At 36.0% G+C, this 13,417-nt stretch overlaps 1 protein-coding gene across 1 annotated transcript in view; it reads left to right on the top strand.

The window, feature by feature from the left end:
* The window catches only part of LOC115438946 (circularly permutated Ras protein 1-like), a 56,773-nt gene that overhangs the window by 26,985 nt on the left and 16,371 nt on the right, over positions 1 to 13,417 (top strand). The window contains exons 8-12 of the mRNA XM_030162839.1: positions 4,315 to 4,359; positions 5,460 to 5,549; positions 8,227 to 8,378; positions 8,469 to 8,550; positions 10,640 to 10,770. Of these exons, the coding sequence (XP_030018699.1) occupies positions 4,315 to 4,359; positions 5,460 to 5,549; positions 8,227 to 8,378; positions 8,469 to 8,550; positions 10,640 to 10,770 (500 nt within the window). The remainder of the gene's footprint in view (positions 1 to 4,314; positions 4,360 to 5,459; positions 5,550 to 8,226; positions 8,379 to 8,468; positions 8,551 to 10,639; positions 10,771 to 13,417) is intronic.

Raw genomic sequence — 13,417 nt, 5'->3', positions numbered from 1 at the left:
TCAATTTATTCGAAGTGTCATGTTTTTTGTGTTTGCTGTCCATATCTCTTTATTGTGTTTTTTTCTGTTTTAGTGTCATTACTTGCATCTTGTGTCCTGCTGTTGTGCCCTTCTGCTTTGTCTATTCAAAGCACTTTGTAAACTTTGTTTAAAGGTGGCTATAGAAATAAAGTTATTATTATTATTATTATTATTATTATTATTATTATTATTATTATTAATTATTATGATTACCTCTGCCAGGAGGTATTGTGATCACTTTGCTTGTGGTGTTTGCGTGCCATATTTGTTTGTTTGTTATTTGTTGTTTGTTAGCAAGATAACTCAAAAAGTTATGGACGGATTTTCATGAAATTTTCAGGAATGTTGATACTGGCACAAGGAAGAAATGATTACATTTGGTGGTGATCGGGGGGGGGCAGATCTGTCTTGGCGGAGGTCTGCGCTCTCTGAGTGCTTTTCTTGTTATTATTATTATTATAAACCCCAAACTATGCCACAAGTCACATAATACATAAAGATATTTAGGATGGAGGTCTTTTTATAATAGTAATAATAATAATAATACATTACACTTATATAGCGCTTTTTTGGACACTCAAAAACACTTCACAAACAGACAAAACAAAAAGAACAAAGGGGCAAAAAAAAATGTAAGTTTGAACAGGTGAGTTTTCAGTAGTGATCTGAAGTTTTGCATTGAGTCCGAGTTCCTGTTTTTTGTTGGAGTGAGTTCCATAGGGTGGGGGTGGGGGGGGCGGCTGCAGCGATGGCTTTTCTGTTTTCTGTTATCTGTAAGCATTTAAGCGTTAAAACAAAAAGGGGGTTCCCAGTCTGTAATCGTTTCCTGTCTTCTGTCTGTACTTTAAAACTCCCACACGTCATGAAAACACCCAGTGGAACAGTAATGGAGACAAACAGGATGTTCAAAGTACAGATAAGTAGTACAGATAAAAGTACTCGTAATTTAGAATGATGTGTTGTACGATTATATGCATTAGTAGCTAATTATCTGCAGTGGAAGAAGTATTTAGACCATAGATGCCAAACTCATTTTAGTTCAGGGGCCAAATTCAGCCCAATTTGATCTCCAGTGTACGGAGGCCCAGAGGTGCAAGAGGTGAAAAAAATTATCCACTCTAAGAAAAAAAAAAAAAAAGAGATTATGATTTATTTAAAGAGAAGTATCTGTAAAGTAATGTACCCCTTAATTAAAAATAAACTTGCATTAAAAAAAAAAAAAAAATCCTACACAGATTGTTTTCTTTGTAGGATTGGAATAAAAAAAAATACATTTGTACATAGAAAATAAAATAAACTTTTAAAAATGTTCAGCCTATGCTTTTATTTTTTTGTGGTGGGCTTAATTTTAAAGCAAGAGACCATTCAGGTAAACAGCGCCCCCTTTAGTGAAAAGGTGGATGATAGTTTTTGTTTTTTTGATGAACCTTATTTAAAAAGTGAAGGGGTTTTTCTTTTTTAGATATATGAAGTTTTACATTTTCAAACACTTTTTTTTTTTTTTTTTAAATAAATGTATTTTTTAAATGAGTAATTGTCTTTTTTATTTGGATGATATTTATTTTGGGGCAACATATTTTAAAACCTAACATTGAATTACATGTTTGATGTTGCTCAATTTTAATTTGAGACACCCTTCTTTTGTAGAAGTCTATTATATTTGAGGAGATTGTTATTTTTATTTTTTTATTCATATAAGTTTATTTTTTTTATTTATACAAAAAGGAGTTTTTTTCATGCAAGTTTATTTTTTTAAGGGGTACATTTATTTTTCAGAGACTTCTTTTTAAATAAATCACAATCTCTTTTTTTTTTTTTTCTTATAATGGATCATGTTATAGGCTTTTGCCTCTCTGGGCCACCGTACCAGTGGGCTAAACCAGTAAAATAATAATAGCATAATAACCGATAAATAATGACAACTCCAAGTTTTCTTTAGTTTTAGTGCAACTAAAACCTTAAATTATGAAAATGTTTGCATTTACAAACTATCCAAACAAAAAAGACTTGAATAACCTGAAAAAAACTGACATTCCATAAGAAAAAATCAGAGCAGTTTTAACAATATTCAACTTTTGTGCATGTGCATCACACACACAGTTACACAAACATTTGATAACAGGAATAATACTGTTAAAATTTCCGTACCTTGGAACAAAAATAAGAACAACCTCTGCAATATGTCACTTATTAACACAACTTATAAATTACAGTGCATCTAGAAATGCACAAAACATTTATAACAAGCAGAATATTAGTAAAACTTCATTTTCTTTAGGCATTTCAGGTTGTTCATGTTTGTTCAGATTATTCACATTTTATTGTAAAAGGATCGTTTCTGCATTGAAGCTTCACTTAAAGTATAGTGAGTATATGATCAGCTAAATGTAGCTGCAGTTTGAAAAGTAAATGTGGACGTGTGTTGTTTTGGGATGAATTTTACTGCTGAACTCGTGTGTTCCATTCCACTATCGAACATGTTTAAGTTTGCTCTAGGTACAGTTTCATCGATGTCAGTGCATCATATTCATCAAAGCCGTGGGATGCACATAGTGCTGACGTTCTGTGTGAACCCAGATCTCTCAAATGTTTTCATGAGCTTAGAAAAAAGGAGGAGATCGTGAAGCTCAATCTGTAAAGGAAACACACCAGCCTTCCCTTTGTCCCAGTCAGTACAGACAGAAGTAACAAGTAGGATATCTGACTGGGAGGTGTAGAGGAGTAGAAATAAAAAAAAAAAGAAACACAAAAAGGAAATGTTCACAGATCTCACATGAACTCAGGTCCAGTACCTGAGTCTAAGGACGTGTCCTGGACTCAGGTCCAGAACCTGAGTCTACGGACATGTCCTGGACTCAGGTCCAGTACCTGAGTCTAAGGACATGTCCTGGACTCAGGTCCAGTACCTGAGTCTACGGACATGTCCTGGACTCAGGTCCAGAACCTGAGTCTACGGACATGTCCTGTTTGGATTTAGGTTAGAAAGATTTGTGTGTGTGTGTGTGTGTGTGTGTGTGTGTGTGTGTGTGTGTGTGTGTGTGTGTGTCTCAGTCAAATGCATAGTACTAGTTTCAGTACTAGTATCATTACTACTATCAGTACTAGTTTCAGTGTTCGTATCAGTACTACTATCAGTGCTAGTTTCAGTACTAGTATCAGTAGTACTATCAGTACTAGTTTCAGTGTTAGCATCAGTACTAGTATCAGTACTAGTTTTAGTGTTAGTATCAGTACTACTATCAGTGCTAGTTTCAGTACTAGTATCAGTACTAGTTTCAGTGTTAGCATCAGTACTAGTATCAGTACTAGTTTTAGTGTTAGTATCAGTACTACTATCAGTACTAGTTTCAGTGTTAGTATCAGTACTAGTATCAGTACTAGTTTTAGTGTTAGTATCAGTACTAGTATCAGTACTAGTTTCAGTGTTAGTATCAGTACTACTATCAGTACTAGTTTCAGTGTTAGCATCAGTACTAGTATCAGTACTAGTTTTAGTGTTAGTATCAGTACTACTATCAGTACTAGTTTTAGTATTAGTATCAGTACTACTATCAGTACTAGTTTTAGTGTTAGTATCAGTAGTACTATCAGTACTAGTTTCAGTGTTAGCATCAGTACTACTATCAGTACTAGTTTTAGTGTTAGTATCAGTACTAGTATCAGTACTAGTTTCAGTGTTAGCATCAGTACTACTATCAGTACTAGTTTTAGTGTTAGTATCAGTACTAGTATCAGTACTAGTTTTAGTGTTAGTATCAGTACTAGTATCAGTACTAGTTTCAGTGTTAGCATCAGTACTACTATCAGTACTAGTTTTAGTGTTAGTATCAGTACTAGTATCAGTACTAGTTTTAGTGTTAGTATCAGTACTAGTATCAGTACCAGTAACTGGTACATTTCTTTCATTTCTTCTGTACATATCACATTGTAAATCCACTGTAAATCTCCACCCATTGTTGTCTTCGTCTCCAGTGGACTGTTTGTCTGTATTGTGTCTTGGTCCACATGTTGTCTGGTTTCATGTTGGAACTGTCATGAGTATTGTAAAAACCGAAGCCAAATTCCTTGTATGTGTTCACATACTTGGCCAATAAAGCTGATTCTGATTCTGATTATTTCTTAGTGTCGTACTGCTTTACATGATTTTTTTCCCAATAAACAAACTGAATCTTGACACGAGCAGGTTTCAGATAAATGTTGTTAAGTGAAAAAATGAGAGTGTTGGAGTTTGAAAGAATAAAGAGCCATAACATAAACTTTTTTAAAACATTTTTTCCTTTTTATTCCTTTTAGGTTACATCAAGCAGTGGATCTACAGCGTACATATCCAGACTGGAGGTACTGAACTAAACGTTCATGATGAATGAATGAAAATCTACTGGACACTGAAGCTGCGCTGTATACACCACAGGTGTCAAACATGTGGCACAGGGGCCAAATATGGCCTACCAAAGGGTCTGATCCGAACCACCAAAGGGTCTGATCCGAGCCACCAAAGGGTCCGATCTGACCCACCAAAGGGTCCGATCTGACCCACCAAAGGGTCCGATCTGGCCCACCAAAGGGTCTGATCTGGCCCACCAAAGGGTCCGATCTGACCCACCAAAGGGTCTGATCTGACCCACCAAAGGGTCCGATCTGGCCCACCAAAGGGTCTGATCTGACCCACCAAAGGGTCCGATCTGGCCCACCAAAGGGTCCGATCCGGCCCACCAAAGGGTCCGATCCGACCCACCAAAGGGTCTTATTCGAACCACCAAAGGGTCCAATCTGACGAACCAAAGGGTCCTATCCGACCCACCGAAGGGTCGGATCCGGCCCACCAAAAGGTCACAATAAACGGAATCAAAATCCTTTTAGTTCAGGTTCCACATCCAGACCAATCAGATCTCAAGTGGGTCAGAACCAGTAAAATATGATCATAATTATCTATACATAATGAAAACTGCACATTTTCTCTGTTTTAGTGTAAAAAAAAGTTAAATTACATGAAAATGTTTATATTAACAAACTGTCCTTTTACAAAAAATGTGAATAATCTGAAATATCTAAAGAGAAGTAAATGCAATTGTACCAAGATTATACCTGTTACTAAATGTTTGGTGTATTTGTATTTTGTATTTGTATTTGTTGTAATGCACACTTGTAAATGATAAACTGAGGCAGAATATTGTTAAAATAGTATTTGTTTTTCTTAAAATGTTTCCAGTTGTTCATGTTTTTCAGATTTTTAAGGAAACTTTATTGATGTAAACATTTTCATAACTGTATTTTATTTTTTCCCTGTTATTATGGTACTGGTCCAGCCCAGCTCACATCATACTGGACTGACTGTGGAACTGAACTGATGGGACTTTGACAGCTCTGCTATAAACTGTGCTCTGCTCAGAATACACAAGCGGTGACATAATGACATATATTTAGTTGTGTGTTCATAGGGTATCCAGGACGCCCTCCAGAGGGCGCTGTCCTCCCTGCTGCAGGAATCCCCCCGCAGGAGAGTGGCTCTGGTGACGTTCAATGATGAGGTAATGTGAGGATACGACCAAATTTCTACGGTGACTGACAAGGGCCAAACACACTGCAACGGCCCAATGTGTCTGAGTTAGAGAAAACAGCTGTAAGGACAGAAACAATGCAAATTCACAAACTCAAACACAGTCTGGACGAGGGCTGTGTACTGGCAAGAATCTGACGATACAATTCAAATCACAATACTACGATCACAGCATGATATATCGCGATATATCACGATACTGTTAACAAGGTGATATTTTTGTTTTGTTTCTTTTTTTAAAAGATTATTTCCTGGAAAAACTTATAGTGCAGCATTTGGATAATAAAGTTTTAACATGCTGCTTTACCAGTACAAAAAAACACACAAATAAATAAATAAATAAATAAATAAATAAATAAATAATATTTTACAGACATTACAGTTTAAGATCCTGCTTAAATGTTCATATTCTATTGCAAAAAGAATCCATAATGTTCAGTCCCTGAATCATCCAACATCAGAACATTATTTTTGTGCATTCCCAATAAAAAAACAATTACTTGCCTCTTTCAGACAGTAAAAAGTGCTTTAGGATGCTTGAATTATCCAGTATTTAACAAAACAGTGTTATCAATTTCAAAAAACTACATTTATGACCTGCAATATCACAATAGTACTTTTGTAGTAAACAAACAACTGAACAAAATACCCACATGAAAATAGAAATAAAAGAGCCTGAAAAACAAAAAAACAGAAATGAACCTCTGCTATGTCTGCATTTAAATAAACACCTAAAAATATTGACACAGTACTTTTTCATATCGATACAGTATCGTGAAGTGAAATATCGCAATATATTGCGATACCGATATTTTCTTATACCCCTGGTCTGGACCAGGTCCAAAAAGAGGAACGTGATGCAAATGAAACAATGCACCGCAAGAAAAAAAAACACATGAATAATCATCAAATGTTCTGCAAATAAAGAAATGATTCAAACCAAGAAAACATCTGCAAATGAAAACTGCTGCAGAACCAGTCAGTCCAACAGAAGTGCTCCAAACCTGTAGGGGGCAGCGTTTACAGACAACAGACTAGTGTACAATAGAATCTAGTAAAAGTGCTACGCTGCACTAGGCTGTAACTTCAGTTTGTTCCACTGTAGTTTAAACCCTGTCAGTCAGCTGTTCTCTGTCTCTCTCTCTCTCTCTCTCTCTCTCTCTCTCTCTCTCTCTCTCTCTCTCTCTCTCTCCATCCTGTGTCTGTTCTGCTGACAGCGCCCCCTACAGGTCTGGAGCCCTTCTGTTGGACTGACTGGTTCTGCCGCGTTTCTTCGTTTGCAGATGTTTTCTTGGTTTGAATCGTTTCTTTATGTGCAGAACATTTGATGATTATGTATGTGTTTTTGTTTCCTGCAGCGCATTGTTTCATTTGCACCACGTTCCTCTTTTTGTACCTGGTTCAGACTGTGTTTGATTTCGTGAATTTGCTTTGTTTCTGTACTTGCAGCTGTTTTCTTGAACTCAGGCGCATTGGGCCATTGGAATGTGTTTGGCCCTTGTTGGCCACCATATATTTCACATCTAAAGAAACCAAGAAACCATTAAACCATTTAAACAAGTCCGATGAAGACACTGAGCCTCAAAAGGAAGTAGACTCTTGGGGTTCGATGTTCTTACATGTCAAGAACCAATTCAAACTCATTTGATCCTCATTAGGTTGTAAAATTATCTATATCTAAGCTCAGGTGTGACCAACAGATTCCACCATGTCATTATTTATTTGACAAAAAATGAAGCTGAAACGTATAGAACAGGGGTCTCAAACTCATTTTCCTACCCAGCCACTCACTCTTTAAATGTGTGTCTTAAAGAAAAAAACAAAAAAACAATATCTGACCAGTATCTTTGCAGTTTATAACATGACCACAAACAATGGGTTAAATTAAGGCTCTCAAGCTCATTTTCTTTCAGGTTCCACATTCAGCCTGATTTCACCTCCAGTGGCCGAACCAGTAAAATAATAACAGAATAACCTATAAATAATGACAACTGCAAATTTTTGTCTATGTTTTAGTGCAAAAAAACCCCATTAAACCATGAAAATACTTACTTTTATAAACTATCCAAATAAAACAGATGTGAATAACCTGAAAAAACAACAATTTCTTAAGAAAAATAAGTCCAATTTTAACAATATTATGCCTCAACTTATCATTTCTACATGTGCATTACAGATTGGATCTACAAAGACACTAAACCCTTTGTAACAGCCAGAAAATAGTTAAAATTGTGCTGAATTTTCTTTAGACATTTCAGGTTGTTCATATTTGTTCAGGTTATTCACATTTTATTGTTATAGGATAGTTTGTAAATGTAAATATTTTCATAATTTAATGTTATTTTTTGCACTAAAACAAAGACAAAAAATTGAAGTTGTCATTATTTATAGGCATAATGTAATATGTTTTTTTTTTTTCCACATCAAACTGAGAAAAAAATGTGGAGTCATTCTTTTTTGTAGGTTCTTCTGCTGTTATTATTTGACTGTAGATCATAGTGGTATGTATGTGGAACCTGAAGTTGTACTTTTCAAATTCATCCCAGGGGCTGGATTGGAACCTTTGGTGGGCCGCATGTTTGAGACCCCTGATATAGAATATGACAAACTAAGTACATGGCTCAAATGCATGTGTCCTCCTCCCACAGGTTGTCATTTACGGTGATGGTACTAGTACTCCTCTTACTCTCAGGGACTGGGCATTGGTTGATTACGACCATATATGGCAACAGGGCGTGGCCTACAGCATCCCGCACTGTATCGCAGAGACCTATCAGCAGCTTCTACAGAGAGTCAAAGAGTAGGTACACCAGCACAAACCCCCCCCCCCCCCCCCACATATGTCCGAGGAGCCTCAGCTAAACCAGCCTCCTTCTGTTTGTGTCCTCAGCCTCCGGGAACACGGGGCCACGTGTCTCGGTCCAGCTGCATTGGCTGCAGTTGCCATGGCATCAAGATACCCAGGGTCAAAGGTCAATTAATGTCTTTAAAACACTGTTTTTTTCCATAGTTTGTGGGTTTTGATGTTTACTAGGGATTTAAAGAATGTCACATGCAAGGTCATGATCACTGGCAGTGATGTGTTTCCTTTATTTCAGTTCTGTTTACAGCTCCAACAGTTCACCCTAGTGAACGGTACCTTTAAAGGGAGCTGTTTGAATATGATGGCCTTTTGTTGTTTGTTAGCTAGGCGCCTAATTTTATTTAAATCAAGGGTCTCAAACTCATTTTCTTTCAGGGGCCACATTCAGCCTGATTTGATCTCCAGTGGGCTGAACCAGTAAAATAATAACATAATAACCTCTGAATTTTTGTCTTTCTTTTTTTTTTTCTTTGTTTCTTTAATTATGAAAATACTTTTATAAACTAGCCACCAAAAAACAAAAAAGTGAATAACCTGAAAAAACTGAAATTTCTTAAGAAAAAAAAGTGCAATTTTAACAATATTCTGCCTCAACTTATCATTTCTCCATGTGCATTATGGATCAGATCTTCAAAGACACTAAACACTGAGGAACAGTCAGAAAATTGTCAAAATTCCGCTTCATTTTCTTTAGACATTTCAGGTTGTTCATATTTGTCCAGGTTATTCACATTTTATTATTACAGGATAGTTTGTAAATGTAAATATTTTTATAATTTAATGTTATTTTTAGGACTAAAACAAAGACAAAAATTTGAAGTTGTCATTATTTATAGGCATAATATAATTTTTTTTTTTTTTTTTCACATCAAACTGAGAGGAAAATCTGGAGCCATTATTTTTTGTAGGTTATTCTGCTGTTATTATTTGACTGTAGATCATATTAGTCTGTACGTGGAACCTGAACTAAAATGAGTTCCACAGCCTTGACTGTGGAATTTTTGCACTTTGTAAATTCATCCCATGGGCCAGATTGGAACGTTTGGGGGGCCGCATTTGGCCCCTGGGCCACATGTTTGAGACCCCTGGTTCAAATGGAAGGATGCGCTCCCTCCCACATATGGACAGTGGGTCAGAGAAGTTTATGCACCATATTCATCTGGAAAAGATTAGATATTACCATTAGGGGTTCCACCTGAAAATTCTATGCCGTTTGGCAGCCTTTCATCAGCTTTGTAGAAAGTATGGAAGCTACCAACATATCTGTGTAACTCCAATATCTGTGTACCTTTTTTGCTTTGTTTTATTGATTTATTTTTACTTTATTTATCCAGCACTTGGGGTGGGTGGGATGGGTTGGAGGTGAGGTGGATACACAGGTGCCAAAACTGGCCCACCAAAGGGTCCAATCCGGCCCGTGGGATGAATTTATGAAATGCAAAAATTACACTGAAGATATTAACAATCAAGGATGTTAGAATCATTTTACATCAGTTCAATCTAAAGTGGATCAGACTAGTCAAATACTATCATAATAACCTATAAATAATGAAACAAGCTAATTTTTCTCTTTGTTTTAGTGTAAAAAAAAAAAAAAAAAAAAAAAAAGCAAAATCACACAAAAATGCTGACATTTACAGACTAGTTTGTGGAATTGTACCAGTATTCTGCCTGTTACTGAATGTTTTGTGTATTTGAAGATCCACTGTGATCTAAAAGTTGTGATAAAAATGATAAGCTAAGACGTAATATTGTTAAAACTGCACCAATTTTCAGGTTGTTCATATTTGTTCATGTTATGTTCAAGTACAGTTCATAGATGTAAACATTTTCATTACAGAATTTTATTTATTTTTCACTCAGAAACATAGAGAAAACTTCGGAGTTGATATTATTTATAAGTTGTTATCCTATTATTTATATTATTTTACTGGTCCGGCCCACTTTAGATCATATTAGGCTGAATGTGGAACCTGAACTAAAATGAGTTTGACACCCCTGGGTGGATAGGAACTGGATACAACAATTTCATGTTCACGTTGAATGTTTCTTTTTGTGCATTTGAAATTGAAAATTAAAAAAGACCTTGATAAAAAAAAAAAAAAAAAAAAAAAAAAAAAAAGTGACACTGCAGACCCAGATGGACAGGTAAAGCACATGAGTGGATAATGACCTCCTGCATGTGATGTGTTGCTCAGGTCATTTTGTGCACTGATGGTAAAGCCAACATCGGACTGGGTGAGATGACCCAAACGGCCTCCGTGTCCCTGTCCTCCCCCCTGGACTCTTACTTCTACAAACAACTGTCTGTGCAGGCTGTGCAGAGCGGGTGAGGACACACAAACACACATTCAACCGGATCACAGGTGTCAAACATGCGGCCCAGGGGCCAAATCCAGCCCGCCAAAGGGTCCAGTCCAGCCCTTGGGATGAATTTGTGAAATGCAAAAATTACACTAAGATATTAACAATCAATGGTGTTAAAATCATTTTAATTCAGGTTCCATATACAGATGCATACAGACCAATTAGATTTCTAGTGGGTCAGAACCAGTAAAATATTATCATAATAACCTATAAATAATGACAACCCTAAATTTTCTCTTTGTTTTTTTGGTGTAAAAAAGTAAAATTACATGAAAATGTTAACATTACTAAAGTATATATTTTTTTCAAAAAATGTGAATAACCTGAACAAATATGAACAAATGGAAATGTCTTAAGAAAAGTAAATGCAATTTTACCAATATTCTGTCTGTTACTAAATGTTTTGTGCGATTGTAACGCACATGTGTAAATGATAAACTGATAAACCGAGGCAGAATATTGTTAAAATTGCACTTGTTTTTCTTAAGACAATTCAAGTTGTTGGTGTTATTCAGATTTTTAAGGAAACTTTGTAGATGTAAACCTGATCAGAATATAATTTAATTTTCCTTTTTTCACTGTTATTATTTTACTGGTCTGGCCCACTTGAGAGCAAATTGGGCTGAACGCGGAACTGAACAAAAATGAGTTTGACACCCCTGAACTGGATTATTCTTTCTTTTTTTTATTTAGAAGTATGTTTATTGGTTTTCATTTCTTTAACAATACAAATCTATGATTCAGCCACCAGAGGGCAGACTTTACCATCCATCTGTAAACAAACAACACCAAAAACACTGGATTGTTATGAACAAAAATGGACGTTTTCACACCACAGTTACAAACACAGTACTAAATTCTCTCTTATGAATCCCTGTAGCAGAATGTCAGAGATGCTGTGGTCTAGAACATTCCAATAAGGTTCCCAAACCTTGGTTTGACTTTGAATGTATGACACAGGTCCAGTACTCCAGTGGTACCAGCTCCAACAGCACAGCACCAACCCTTCCCAGCCAGCATGTCCACGTGGGCCCCAGAAGGGTCCCATCTGGGCCGCATAGAAGGGTCCCATGTGGGTTTGTCTGCAGTTTCCATGGTGACCCCACATGTGTTTGCCCAGATCAGAATCAGAATCACAGATCTGATTATATCATATTATTTATTCTTCACACTATTTATACCACGATGTTTATCTTTCATGTCATTTGCACTACTTAAATTCTATGTTCTACAACTATCTTAGTTTGCAATATTATTTATTTTTTAATGTAAATAATTGTGTCTATTACTGATAATTGTTGTCTGTCTGTGAATTCTTGCTCTGAACTGGAGAGCTCTACCTCAGTTTTGTTCTACTTGATACAACAACAAAAAAGTGATTCTGATTCTGATCTGGGCAAACACATGTGGGTTCACCATGGAAACTGCAGACAAACCCACATGGGACCCTTCTATGCAGCCCAAATGGAACCCTTCTGGGGCCCACATGGACATGCTGGCTGGGTTTATAGTGAACAGGTTATTTCTCCTTGCTGCATATGTAAGGATACAATAACGTCTCTGAGTTTGAAGTGTTCCATATCTAACAGAGAGGTCTAGAATAAGGGACATGGATCCATTTCTAGCTTCAGACCCAGTATCTTTTCTATTTCTGTTACAGCACAGGTGTCAAACATGCGGCCTGGGGGCCAAATCCAGCCCGCTAAAGGGTCCAGTCCGGCCCCTGGGATGAATTTGTGAAATGCAAAAATTACACTAAAGATATTAACAATCAAAGATGTTAAAATCATTTTAGGTCATTTCAGTCTAAAGTGGATCAGACCAGTAAAATACTACCATAATAACCTATAAATAATGAAACTGTAAATTTGTCTCTTTGTTTTAGTGCAAAAAAATAAAATTACACAAAAATGTTTACTTTTACAGACTAGCCTTTGACAAAAAATGTGAATATCTGAAATGTCTTAAGAGAAGTATGTGGAATTTTTAATAATATTCTGCCTGTTATTTAATGTTTTGTGTATTTGTAGATCCACTGTGACCTGTAAATTGTGATTCACATGTATAAATGATAAACTAAGGCGTAATATTGTTGACATTGCACTTATTTTACCAAAGAATTTTCAGGTTGTTCATATTTGTTCATTCTATGTTCAAGTACAATTCGTAGATGTAAAATTTTCATTACGGAATTTGTTTTTTTCACTCAAAAGTTCTTGTCCTATTATTAATATTATTATACTGGTCTGGCCAACTTTATATCATATTAGGCTGTATGTGGCCCCTGAACTAAAATGAGTTTGACACCCCTGTGTTACAGGGTCCAAACACAGTAATGTCCTGTCAGAGAGCGACCTTTAATTAATTGCCATTCCAACATTTATTTCAATATAAAGTAGCTCCATGTCTTGGATAATCCCTTGTGGTCCAACTAAAGCAAAAATTAATTTAAAAGTAAAAATGTGGGTAATTTACCAACACTAATCTGTCAAATTGTCTCTAAAATGTCCCGTCAGAGAGATTTCGAATACTGTGTTTTGACCTTAATATATCTGACCAGTAATATCTGTAATATTATTAATATCTGACCAGTAATATCTGTACTATCG

This window comes from Sphaeramia orbicularis, chromosome 18, assembly GCF_902148855.1.
Source record: "Sphaeramia orbicularis chromosome 18, fSphaOr1.1, whole genome shotgun sequence".
Taxonomy (NCBI): domain Eukaryota; kingdom Metazoa; phylum Chordata; class Actinopteri; order Kurtiformes; family Apogonidae; genus Sphaeramia; species Sphaeramia orbicularis.
This window is presented reverse-complemented; position numbering and strand designations above follow the sequence as displayed.